The sequence below is a fragment of the Acomys russatus genome, chromosome 16 (assembly GCF_903995435.1).
Source record: "Acomys russatus chromosome 16, mAcoRus1.1, whole genome shotgun sequence".
Lineage (NCBI taxonomy): Eukaryota > Metazoa > Chordata > Mammalia > Rodentia > Muridae > Acomys > Acomys russatus.
Genome location: NC_067152.1, coordinates 41,758,136 through 41,771,168, shown reverse-complemented (window position 1 = coordinate 41,771,168; position 13,033 = coordinate 41,758,136). Strand labels below are relative to the sequence as shown.

The following is a 13,033-nucleotide window of genomic DNA, read 5'->3' as shown; positions in this document are numbered from 1 at the left end:
TTCAGATATGTCTACTTATAGTGGTGCACACCTGTGTGCAGGCCTTTGGGAGGGTGTGGCAAGATCCTGAATATAAGGCCAGCCTGGGCAACATGTGAAGATTGAATCTCAGAAACAAATAAAGCAACCAAACAAAAATTGCACGTGACGCCGCACACCTGTAATTTCAGCACTTAAGAAGCAGGAGGATGGGGAACTGCAGGCTTGTCTTAATTTCCTGGGCTTTGACTGATAACCTTAAGCCTGGTTTGGTGTCTTATATATTTGAATATTGCAATATGCTGTGGATAGGCATTTAAACAAAAGTAAACACTAGGTTTTTTTTTTTTTCAAGACAGGGTTTCTCTGTGTAGCCCTGGCTGTCCTGGAACTCACTTTGTAGACCAGGCTGCCTCAAACTCACAGAGATCTGCCTGCACCTGCCTTCCGAGTGCTGGGATTAAAGGCGTGTGCCACCACCACGAGATTTTTATAAATGCTGGAGAGCTGTCTCAGCAATTAAAAGCACTTGCTGTTTTTGCAGAGGTCCTAGGTTCAATTCCCAGCACTCACATGGTGGCTCATAGCCATCCAAAGATCCAATACCATGTTCTGTCTTCTGTGGGCACAAGATATAACACACATACACATAAAATAAATCTAGTCGGGTGTTGTGGTGCACGCCTTTAATCTCAGCATTTGGGAGACAGACAGGCAGATTCCTGAGTTTGAGGCTAGCCCGGTGTACAGAGCAAATTCCGGGACAGCCAGGCCTATGAAGAAACATTCTTCCAAAAAAAACAAAAACAAAAACAAAAACAAAACCAAAAAAACAAAACAAAATCTACAAATATTAGTGGCTATAAATCTGTCAGGTTTTGTTTTTGATTTTTGTTTTGGTTTTGGTATGGTTTTTCGAGACAGGTAATCTTGACTATCCTGGACTCGCTTTGTAGACCAGGCTGGCCTCAAACTCACAGCAATCCGCCTGCCTCTGCCTCCCAAATGCTGGGATTAAAGGCATGTGTCACCATGCCCAGCATCTGTCAGGTTTTTATCAGAAGGAGTAATCAGAAAATATTACACAAGGACACCCACTTTATCTTATTCTTATGGCCATTGCTACCCTTTGGGGGCTGTTGCCTCTCCTGGTGTATTTATTTCAGGCAGTTGAATTAAATAATTCAAGAAATGTAGCAGCCGGGCGTAGTGGCGCACGCCTTTAATCCCAGCACTCGGGAGGCAGAGGCAGGCGGATCGCTGTGAGTTCGAGGCCAGCCTGGTCTACAAAGTGAGTCCAGGATGGCCAAGGCTACACAGAGAGACCCTGTCTCGAAAAACCAAAAAAAAAAAAAAAAAAAAAAAAAAAGAAATGTATAACCAAGTTATCACTTCTGTTTTGTTAGGTTGGTTTTTGAGAGAGTCTCACTATGTAGCTCTGGCTGTCATAGAACTCCTGTGTAGACCAGGCTGGCCTCAAAGTCACTTGTTCCTGTCTTCAGGTTCCTGGGATTAAAGAAATATATGTGCCATCATGCCTGACAACTTCTTATTTAACTCTTAAGGACATTGAAATAAAATATTTTGTGATGACCTGAATTAAACATGCAAAAAACAGGGCTTTTGTTGTTCTGTTTTGAGACAAGATCTCACTGTGCAGCCCTGGCTGGTCTGTTCCTGGCTTAAACTCACATAGATTTACCTGCCTCCAGAGTGCTGGGATTAAAGGAGATCCATCACAGCCAGCTTCTTTTGCTTTTTTTTTTTTTTTTTTTTTTTTAAGGTAGTGCTAATATATCTAAGACTGGCCTTGACTTATTGAATTATGTAGTTGTGGATGACTATAATTTTTGGATCCTGCTTCCATCTACCAATATTACATGTGAGTACCCCGAGCTGAGTTTATGGAGTGCTGGAGGGAAAAAACAAACAGGTTAAAAAAAAAAAAAGACATTTATTTATTTATTTATTTATTTTTTGTGCATTGGTGTTTTGCCTGCATGTGTGTCTGTATGAGGGTATCAGATCGTGAAGTTACAGACAGTTGTGAGTTGCCATGTGGGTGCTAGGATTTGAACCCAGGTCCTCTGGAAGAGCAGTCAGTGCTTTTAACCACTAAGCCATCTCTCCAGCCCCCACAAACTGGTTTTATGAAGACAAGATCTCATAAGGTAGGCTTGTTTGGCTTGGAACCCTCTATGTAGATCAGGCTGGCCTCAACTTCACAGAGATCTCCGTGCCTCTGAGTCTCCTAAATGCTGAGATTAAAGGTGTGTGCCACCACCAGCCAACTCTAAGATCATTTTTCGAATTTTGATTCTTTGTCTCTTGTACCCTTCCCCACCATGCAATTGCTTTATAATTTAAAATACACTATACTAAACGATCAAAATATAACAAAAAGTTAATTATTCAGGAAACGCATATTATTCTACATTAAAATCATAACAATTATACAACTAATTATTACTATATATTTTTGGAAAATCCCTCTGAACTAGTCTCTTGATGCAAACAGTCTTAGGCGCTTGCCGGCCCCACTTTCTTTAATTCTAAGAGACTAGTGCAATTCATTTGCATTGACTTTCTATTGTAGAGCTTTGGAACCAAGAGAAGGATCCAAACATAGCTCCATTTTATCCAATCAGGAGAGCTGCTTAGTGCTAAACTCTGATTCGTCTATTCCTCTTTGCATCCATCCAATCATGAAGCAATTTTAACAGCCAATCAGTGGCCTAAGCATTCACCAATCAGGAAACGGGCCCGAAGTACGGCCTTTGTGTCGAGAGATGTCAGCGCGTCGGCGAAAGCTCCCGCCAATCGAAAAAGTCGTTGGTGTATGCAAATAAGGGTTCTATGACGCATGGACGCAGCGTGAAGCGTCTGTATAAATATGGAGGCGTCGGGGGGCTTGGAGCGCAGAGCGGTTTGGTCGTTCGTTGGAGAAGTCTCTTCCCGTTCTACTCGGCGATCGCGGCTCTTGTTTGAGCGCTAGCAGCGGAGCGGCGGTCCCAGCAAGGGCCTCAGACTTCGGCTTCAGGTGAGTGTTCGCGGCGCTGCGGGCGACCGGAGGCTCCGCGGCTTCCGGCACCGCGGGCGGTCGCTGGCAGGCAGCCGGCGGCCGGGTCGGTGTGGTAGCCCTGGAGCTTGTGTCTGACCGTGAGCCGGGGCTCCGCCGCCTCCGTCCTGCCCGCTTCCCCGGCTGGGGTGACTCACAAGTATCGCTCGCGGCGTTCCCGGCCGCCGGGGGAGCGGGAAGTGGCTCCTCCCCGCGCTCCCCCCTCCCGGGGGAGGCCGCCGCTCGGCGCAGCCTGAGTCATTAGGGGAGGGGGAGGAGGCGGCGGCGGCGGCCATCTGCTGCCGGGAGGAGGGGCGCCGGGCAGCGAGAGCCGGGCGACCTGGGCGCGAACGCTGTTGGTCTTGCAGGTGAGACAAAATGGCCCGAACCAAGCAGACCGCTAGGAAGTCCACCGGTGGGAAAGCCCCCCGCAAACAGCTGGCCACCAAGGCAGCCAGGAAAAGCGCGCCCTCTACCGGCGGGGTGAAGAAACCTCACCGCTACAGGTAGGCACCGGGGAACAATGACTTGGCCGCTGTCCGCGGGAGCCAGCGCTCGCTCGTCGCCGTGTGGTTTGACGCCCTCCTTTTTCTGTTGGCTGCAGGCCCGGGACCGTGGCTCTAAGAGAGATTCGTCGTTACCAGAAATCCACTGAGCTGCTCATCCGGAAGCTGCCTTTCCAGAGGTTGGTGAGGGAGATCGCCCAGGATTTCAAAACGGACTTGAGGTTTCAGAGTGCAGCCATCGGTGCCCTTCAGGTAAAGGGACAAAGGCTTGGTGGCACTGGGGGGGGGGGGGGACGGCGGCTTGATTCCTCCGTGAGGGGAGTTAATGCTCTGTGGCTCTTGTCCTCAACAGGAGGCTAGCGAAGCATACCTGGTGGGGTTGTTTGAAGATACCAATCTGTGTGCCATCCACGCCAAGAGAGTCACCATCATGCCCAAAGACATCCAGTTGGCTCGCCGGATACGGGGGGAGAGAGCTTAAGTCAAGGCGGTTTTTATGGCATTTTGTAGTAAATTCTGTAAAATACTTTGGTTTAATTTGTGACTTTTTTTGTAAGAAATTGTTTATAATATGTTGCATTTGTACTTAAGTCATTCCATCTTTCACTCAGGATGAATGCTAAGAGTGACTGTTCACAGACCTCAGTGATGTGAGCACTGTGGCTCAGGAGTGACAAGTTGCTAATATGCAGAAGGGATGGGTGATACTTCTTGCTTCTCATGCATGTTTCTGTATGTTAATGACTTGTTGGGTAGCTATTAAGGTACTAGAATTGATAAATGTGTACAGGGTCCTTTTGCAATAAAACTGGTTATGACTTGATCCAAGTGTTTAACCATACATCACTGTGATAGAATGTGGGCTTTTTCAAAGGTGGAAGAAACAAGTTTTAACCACAGTGTAACAGTTTCCTTTAAAAAAAAAAAAAAAAAAGTAAACCTGGCAGCTATAGAATACACTATGTGCATTTATAATAGCTATTTTATATATTGTAGTGTTAAACATTTTTAAATTAAATGTTTTACATTCACAAGTGGTGGGGAGTCTTGTCATTAAGGTGTGTGTAGTTTAGTCCTGACTAGGCTGCATTTGCTTCTAGCAAAGTAGAAAAGATGCTATTGCGTACTAAGCCTTGCCTAAGTCCTCATTCTACCACATGTTCACTAACCCTAACCCTCTAGCTGGTACACTACACTAACGGGGATTTTATTTATAAGGGCTCTAGAGTAAAATAGCAAGTTATTCACACCAGCATCGTCTTACCAATATAGTTAGTGCAGCTTTTCATTGTGGTGTTTGGTCTTATACTAGATTGAGTTTGGCTTTGTTTCTTTTTAATCTTTAGGGGGGAAACATGTACAAGGTTTGTTTTTCCTTGTGAAGTTTAAACATGGGGAAAGAATACAGCTTCAGCTTATTGGACCTCTGCCAATGAAGATGGGTTAGGTTACACCTGGTTACTGTCCTGGCAAAATCCCTTTTATAGAGATGGCCTTCAAGTGGTTTTTAAAAGTATCCTATTGAGGTTTTTAGGTCAATTATGTATGTTGACTAAATTTACAAATAAACGTGTTTATTCAACTAAGTGTCAAACCTAAATTGAATATGCAAAGCTTTTAATACATCTATTAATCTAGATTCTTAGTTTTAGCCTTTTAGAGATCAGAATCTAAATTGCAGAAAGCAGTAAATAGCCCAGTACATTAAAAATGGGGGAGGATTAGAGATAGGCTTGGTGAGTTCAGCCTAGTATGAAAGAAGTCATGGGTCTGACACAATCCACGGTGCTGAAATTGCTTGTGTAAGGGTCTTAAGGTATTTTTTAAAGGATTTTTTGTTTAATCTTAAGTATACAAGTGCTCTATACCTGCATATCAGAAGAGGGGAGGGCATCAGATCCCATTATAGATGGTTGTGAGCCACCATGTGGTTGCAGGGAATTGAACTCAGGATCTCTAGAAGAGCAACCAGTGCTCTTGACTGCTTAGCCATTTCTCCAGCCCCTGCAGTAGGCTTTTTTTTTTTTGAGACCGGATTTCTTTGTATCCTTGGCTGTTCTGGACTCACTTTGTAGACCAAGCTGGCCTGGAACTCCGTGATCTGCCTGCCTCTGCCTCCCTGAGTGCTGGGATTAAAGGTGTGCACCACTACATCCAGCTGCCCCAGATTTACATAAAACTGGAATTTTAACACCACCGCCACCCACCTGTAGACAAAGGGATCTATCCAACCCTGGCCGTCCCAGAACTGTTAGACTGGGCTAGTTTAAGAGATCTACCAGCAACGATGCTATGACCACCTAGCATGGGGTTTTTGGTTTTTTGCAAGTAAATATTGGAATCACCTTAACCTTCCTACTTGGATGTCTGTTTGATAATGACTAGGTAAGCCTCTTTCCTAAGGAGTGTCAGCAAGATGTGGGCCTGAGTCCTGTCATGAGTTGCATTCTAGTGAAGCTGGAGTGGCTGAAGAGATCGTTGCCTTACTGAAGTGTTAGTGTTTGTTTTGCAGGGACCCCAGACTGGCCTGGAATAGAATCCTACCCCGCTTTAGTCTCCAAAGTGCTAGGACTTTGTCAGTTTGCATAAGAGTCAGTGTTGGGTAGGTAGCTTAATGGGCATGGTATGAGTAGTCCAGTACGGTAAAAACAATCCGGATGAGTCAAAAGCCTGAGGCAGCCTGCTGAATTTGCTACCTGTGAGAACCCAGTGTCTGGTGAGGAGTGTAATGTTGGCTATTGGAAACCTGAAGCCTACTAAGCTACTTAAGACAGGACCTAAGGACATGTCATTTTTGGTTCTAGTCAGCTCCCTATACAGGATATCCTTGGACGGAGATCTAGTAAAAGGGAAAGTTGATGAAAAGTTTCACAAAATGTTCGGGGAAGCTGCGGCTTGAGCCCCTGGCCTTTGTGCATGTTGCTTAAGCACACCACATCCCCAGCTGTGAGCACCTTGCCTTCTGGTTCAGCAGGCATGGAGCATTTTCAGTAAAGAGGTGGCCAGTTTACAAGGTACCGTTTGCCCAGGACAGTAGCAGTTTGTTCTTATGGCTCTTTACTGTTGTTGGCCTGGATTTGGCTAGTCATAGTGAAGTGAGCCTTCAGTGTAGGGACAAATGTCTAAAAACTCTGGCTTCCAAAAATTTTTTTTGTTGTTGCTGTTTTGTTTGTGTTTTTTGAGGTGGTTTCTCTGTGTAGCCTTGGTTGTCCTGGACTCCTTTGTGAACAGGCTGGTCTCCAACTCACAGCGATCATGCACCACCATGCCTGGCGCTTCCAAAACGTGTTTTTTTTTTTTTTTTTTTTTTGAGACAAGGTCTCTCTGTGTCATCCTTGACTGTCCTGGACTCACTTTGTAGACCAGGCTGGCCTCGAACTCACAGTGATCCGCCTGCCTCTGCCTCCCGAGTGCTGGGATTACAGGCGTGCACCACCACACCCGGCTTCCAAAAGATTCTTGACTTAGCAGTTCACAAAGATGTTTTGTCCTTTAAATCTTTTTTTTTTTTTAAAGCTTTATTAATTTGTATACAACATTTTGCCTTCATTTATGCCTACGTGCCAGAAGAGGTCACCAGATCTCATTATAGATGGTTGTGAGCCACCATGTGGTTGCTGGGGATTGAACTCAGGACCTTTGGAAGAGCAGGCAGTGCTCTTAACCTCTTAGCCATCTCTCCATCCCTTAATACATGCCAGGCGGTGGTGGCGCACGCCTTTAGTCCTAGCACTCGGGAGGTAGAGGCAGGTGGATCACTTGAGTTCGAGGCCAGCCTGGTCTACAGAGCGAGTCTAGGACAGCCCTAACCCAGAGAAACCCTGACTCAAAAAAAAAAAAAAAAACAAAAAACAAAAAAACCAACCAAACAAATATCAGTGTCCACCACTAACTGATGAGAGAGGGAAAGGAGGGCAGGAGAGAGCAGGACTGGCTGGTTCTAGCTTCTGGCCTACCACTTTTGAGTGCAGATGTCGCCTTTCAAAGGGGCACAAGCTGGGCCCTCAGCCACAGTACTTCTCACCTACTCAAACTGGTTTGCAGTGGTCTGACCTAGAAGTGAGGTACCAGAGGCAGGACAGGTCCAGCAGTGGCCAGTAAAGAACAAGCCTTGTCCTTGGCCAGATGTCACCACCTCTCCACGTCCTTGCTTCCTTGAAAACGCTTCATTGCCTGGTGGCAGGCATCCAGATTTGGGTCTGTGAAGATCTGGGATTGGGTTGAGGGGCAGAGGGAGGAGCATGGCAAGATGTAACTGTTAGGGAAAGGCTATGGCCCTTCTGTTGTTTTTGCTTCACTGCAGATCTAGCCTACCCCAGAGAAGGGCTGATTGAACAGTGCCTGCCTCTCTGCACCAAGGCATGAGTGTCCACTTTGTCCTACCCATACCTTGTGAGAGTATCTGTCACCTCATTAAACCAGTTTGCTTCTCTTTCTGCACTTCCTTGCGTCCTCACTGCTTCCCTCCTGCCTTTACGCCAGTCTGTTAAACCTTAGCTCTCTTCCTTCTTTAGGGAGATGTCACCCCCATGAACCACCCCATCTGGCTGTGTTGACTAATAGTCAATATTTTGGCAGAAGCAATTACCCCTACAGCTATTGTCTCAAGGGCAAAGTTAGGAGAACAGAGTTTCCTTATATAGCCTTGGCTGTCCTGGACTCTCTCTGTAGACCAGGCTGGCCTCGAACTCACAGCGATCTGACTGCCTCTGCCTCTCAAATGCTGGGATTAAAGGTGTGCGCCACCACTGCTCAGGCAGTTGAAGCTGATCTAATGGGCACTCTGGATGAGGTGGTTGGTTCCTTTTCTTTCTAACTCCTTTCAGTCCGTCTGGGGAATGTGGAAGCTGCAGCCTGAGTAAGTGCTGCTGGAATGTCTTTGTCCAAGGGTCAGAAGATGGTGCTGTCTTTCCTGGCAGGGTCCTTCTGACTGGCCCACAGACTCCAGGAACTCCAAGCACCATCACTTGTTGGTGCTATTTTTATTCCTTTGTACGCTGCTGTCTCCCCTACAGCATTAGAAACCAGAATTCCCATATTGCCTAGCTATAAGTCAGAGCACCATTTGGTGTTTTTGGTTTTTTGTTTTTACTGGGTTCTTATACCCCTACCTCCCTTCCAACCCTTATTTCACTGTAATCCCTTCCAACTCCCCAACACTAGGTAGGAGAGGAAGAAGGCTAGAGGGGAGAGAGGGCATAAACCTCTATAGGTTACTTCCTGCTGATTTAGGGGAGTTGGCTTCCTTGGGGCTTCATTGTCAGCGTTGTTGTTAGAATACCCAGCAGTCCAGCAATAGCAAATGAAGCAGCAGCTGCCACAGGCCCACTGTGGGCTCTTCACTTTATACCCCTTCAGAAGCTTCAGAATTAAACTATCTGTAGCAGCTGGCAAAGATCATGCCCCTGCGAGTGCACGAGGCAAATCATAGTCACCTGCTGTAAAGCAGCTCCACATCCCACACCTAGCATTAAAACAAAAGCATATTCAGACAACATAACTGGGTTTTCAGAGAAACTAAAACTCACTACAAGCACTACTCCATGTAAAGAGCCACAACGTCATGTGATGTGCCCCAGCTTGTCCCACCATGCCACTTAGAGCAGTAGTCTGTCCTGGACTCACTTTGTAGACCAGGCTGGCCTCGAACCCTCTGCCTGCCTCTGCCTCCTGAGTGCTGGGATTAAAAAGCGTGTGCCCCCACACCCAGCACAGTAGTCGGTCTTAACAGCCCAGACAAACCTCAAAGTTGCACTTCTACCATCTGTTCTGAGTAGACTCACTGTCCATTTCTCTAGCCCACAAAGGAAACCAGGCGGCTCTGCAGATACCGACTAGTGAAGAAGGAAGGGCAGGGCTGGAGAGATGGCTCAGAGGTTAAGAGCACCGTCTGTTCTTCCAAAGGTCCTGAGTTCAACTCCCATTCCCAGCGACCTCATGGTGGCTCACAACCATCTATAATGAGATCCAGTGCCTTCTTGTGGCGGGCAGGCAGAATACTGTATAGTCTTTAAAAAAGAAAGAAAAAGAAAAGAAAGAAAGGAAAGCAAGATGGCTCCAGGGAGGCTGGAGGAGATGGCTTACAGATAACTGAAAAGGACTACAATTGAGAGACATGAGCCAAAGTCAGATCTAGCAGCCAAGAACCCACACAGAGCTTTGCTTACTAACCGCTCTTCCAAATGCATAGGGTCCTGTGGGCACTGGGGCCTCTTGTTCTCCACAGAGAGGGAACTAAGCTTTGCATCGTGGCCATTTTGTAAGCAGAGCAAAGGCTGCAGCAGATGGCAGTGCTTATGGGGACAGGACGGCAGAACAGGCTTGGGTTTGTGTCTCAAGTTCAAAGCCCTCTTCTCATTTATGTTTTTCTACATTGTAAAAAGTTCTGTCCAATGGACTTGCAAGGATTCAATGAGACAGCCTGTGCAAACTCGGGCACAGTAAGTACAGGGACAAGTGCGGAAACATTGATCAGAGAAGTCTGGTGCACTGGACAATTAGAACACAAACCAGCTCTGTCCTGTAGGTGCTGCCCAGCTGCCTGTCAGCCCTTCAGTCTGTGCCAGCTTGAGTTCTGTTTATCTCCAGTGGCGTAGAAGCTGTTACACGTATCGCAACAGCAAAGAGGACTTCCTAGGGCATCTGGGAAGAAGACTCTCCCAGGACGGGTGAGGTGGTGGTGGGCTTTCAACAGAGCAAACATTTTTGGGAACATCCACTTGGGAGTAAAGGACCCAAGTCTTATGTAGGGAGGCCAGGCTGTTCTTGCAAGAAAGCAGCTAGAGCTAGGCTAAGCATACAGAAAGAAAGGGAAGACAGAAGGAAAGAAAGAAAGAGAGAGAGAAAGGGAAAGAAAGAAAAAGAAAGAAAGAAAAAAGAAAGATCAGGCAATAGTGGCTCATGCTTTAATCCTAGCACTCGGGAGGCAGAGGCAGGAGGATCCCTGTGAGTTCAAGGCCAGCCTTGTCTACAAATGAGAGCAAATCCAGGACAACCAAGGTGGCATAGATATCCTGTCTCTAAAAACAAAGATTTATTCATTATGTATACAGTGTTCTGCCTGCAGGCCACAAGAGGGCACCAAATCTCCTTATAGATGATCGTGAGCTACCTCTGAAAGAGCAGCCAGTGCTCTTAAACCTCTGAGCCATCTCTCTAGTCCCCTAAACATTATTTAAAATAAAAATAAAAATAAAAAGTCTTTTAAAAATAAAGGCCTGCTGGGCACAGTGGTGCACGCCTGTAATCTCAGCACTCAGGGAAGCAAAGGCAAGCAGATCGCTGTGAATTCGAGGCCAGCCTGATCTGCAATGTGAGTCCAGGACAGCCAAGGCTACACACAGAAACCCTGTCTCAAAAAAAATAAAAAATAAAAAAAATAAAAAGACCCAAGAGATGAGCATTCAGCTTTGGCTCGGGAGACAGACAAGTCTTTCCTAGAGAAGAGGCATCTTTGGAGTGCCCTACCTCAGTAAGAGCCCAGGCCCCAAGCCGGACATGCTCTCATTCTCTCCCTAGCTCAGTTTGAAATCTGTTCAGTTGGCCTTGGGTCAAAGACTTGACCTCTCAGAAGGACAGTTGCTCATTTCTGCATCAGGGCAGTGATTTTCCCTTCGGCTCCTTTAATGTTTAAAGTGCCCAGTACTGCACCTGATACTTGGGAGCACAGAATAATGTTTACCCTCATTATCAGACTTCCATTAATTCAACTGGCATTACTGAACTCTCCTTTGTGCAACTGTCCAGAAAGATAAAACGCCTCAGGCTCCCACCATCTGGTTGGGAGGCAGACAACCTCAAATCTGACCTCCTCTAATGGAAGTAAATGCTATGCTGACTGAGGAGTAGGGCTCTTTTACTTTTTAGTCAGGATCACAATATGTTACCCAGGCTTGCCTTGGATTATTTTAAATATATTTTTTTTCTTTTTAAATATATTTTTTAATTTAACAGGACTACAATATTGAGACCATGTCTCAAGCAAAAAAATCAAAAAATTAAAGTTGTAGCTGGGGGTGGTGGCACACGCCTTTAATCCCAGCACTTGGGAGGCAGAGGCAGGTGGATCTCTGTGAGTTTGAGGCCAGCCTGGTCTATAGAGCAAATCCATGACAGCCAGGACTACAAGAGAAACCCTGTCTTAAAAAAAACAAAAAACAAAAAACAAACCAAAGAAGCAAATAGAGAGCCTAGAGTGTGGCATGGGGACACATGCCTTTAATCCCACCACTCAAGGCAAAGGCAAGTAGATCTCTGAGTTCTAGACCAGCCTGGTCTACACTGGGAGTTCCAGGGCAGCCAGGGCTACAGAGAACCCTGTCTCAAAAAGTCAAAAAGCAAGAAACAACAAACAAACAAAAAACAAAAACAGAGCAAAAACAAGACTCTGGCACACCTTTAATCCCAGCAATACCAGGCAGAGTCTGAGGTCAGCCTGGGCTACATAGTGAGTTTCCAGGCTAAGCAAGTTCTATTTAGAGAGTCCCTGCTCCCTTTTAAAAATTCTGTCTTGTGACAGGAAAGGAAGTCTGCTCTGACCTTTGGTTCTTCCTCTCATTTCCTTGCCAGATGTCACCGTACTGAAGAAAAGCTGCCCCACAATTTGGATTGTGTACCCCCAGGTGTGCCTCTGCACGCTGGTCCAGAAGTCGCATCAGCCCAGCCGGGGGCTGAGATCACATAGGACTACCATCCAGGGCTAGAACACTCATGCATGGGAATACTGCCTCCACTGGCCGCGTTGCCTGGTGGTTTTGTCAATTTAGAGGTTGCCAAGGATTATTTGTCCAGGCCATGATGGGGCCTGGGCTTTTTAGGGTTTTTTGTTGTTGTTGTTTTGTTTTGTTTTGTTTTTCTAGACAAGGTTTCTCTGTGTAGCCTTGGCTGTCCTGGACTTGCTTTGTAGACCAGCCTGGCCTCAAACTCACAGTGATCCACCTGCCTCTGCCTCCCAATTGCTGGGATTAAAGGCGTGCGCCATCATGCCCAGCACGGAAAATAACTTAAAAAAAAAAAAAAAAGATTTATTTAATATTATTACGTATACAGTGCTCTTGGCTGCATATAAACCTGTAGGCCAGAAGAAGACAATCCAATCACATTATAGATGGTTGTGACGCACACTATTGATGGTTGTTGCTGGGAATTGAATTCAGGACCTCCAGAGGAGCAGTCAGTGCCCTTAACCTCCAGACCCGAAAATAACTATATTTTGAAAAAAAAATTATTTATTTTGTGTGTCTCTTTGAATGTATGTGCTCTCTACCACTGAGCTACAGTCTACTTCAAGAATATAAAGCCTCAGCCCTGCTGTTTTTCTTCTAGCTGCTTTTCTTTTAAAAAAAAAAAAAATATATATATATATATATATATATATATACATACATACATATACACACATATATCAGGGCTGGAGAGATGGCTCAGAGGTTAAGAGCACTGGCTGGCTGGGCTGTGGTGGTGCACGCCTTTAATCTCAGCACTCGGGAGG

At 46.0% G+C, this 13,033-nt stretch overlaps 1 protein-coding gene across 1 annotated transcript; it reads left to right on the top strand.

The window, feature by feature from the left end:
* The first annotated feature begins 2,853 nt into the window (after positions 1-2,853).
* Positions 2,854-4,481, top strand: LOC127200671 (histone H3.3A). Its single transcript, XM_051159066.1, has 4 exons — positions 2,854-3,019; positions 3,406-3,543; positions 3,642-3,795; positions 3,896-4,481. The coding sequence occupies exons 2-4, from the start codon at positions 3,416-3,418 to the stop codon at positions 4,022-4,024; spliced, it is 411 nt and encodes a 136-aa protein (XP_051015023.1). The 5' UTR covers positions 2,854-3,019; positions 3,406-3,415; the 3' UTR covers positions 4,025-4,481.
* The last annotated feature ends 8,552 nt before the right edge of the window (positions 4,482-13,033 follow it).

Coding starts and splice junctions, on each gene's coding strand:
- LOC127200671 (XM_051159066.1), top strand. CDS start 3,416: ATGGCCCGAACCAAGCAGACCGCTAGGAAGTCCACCGGTGGGAAAGCC. Junction 3,544..3,641: donor AAGAAACCTCACCGCTACAG/GTAGGCACCGGG, acceptor TGTTGGCTGCAG/GCCCGGGACCGTGGCTCTAA. Junction 3,796..3,895: donor CAGCCATCGGTGCCCTTCAG/GTAAAGGGACAA, acceptor TGTCCTCAACAG/GAGGCTAGCGAAGCATACCT.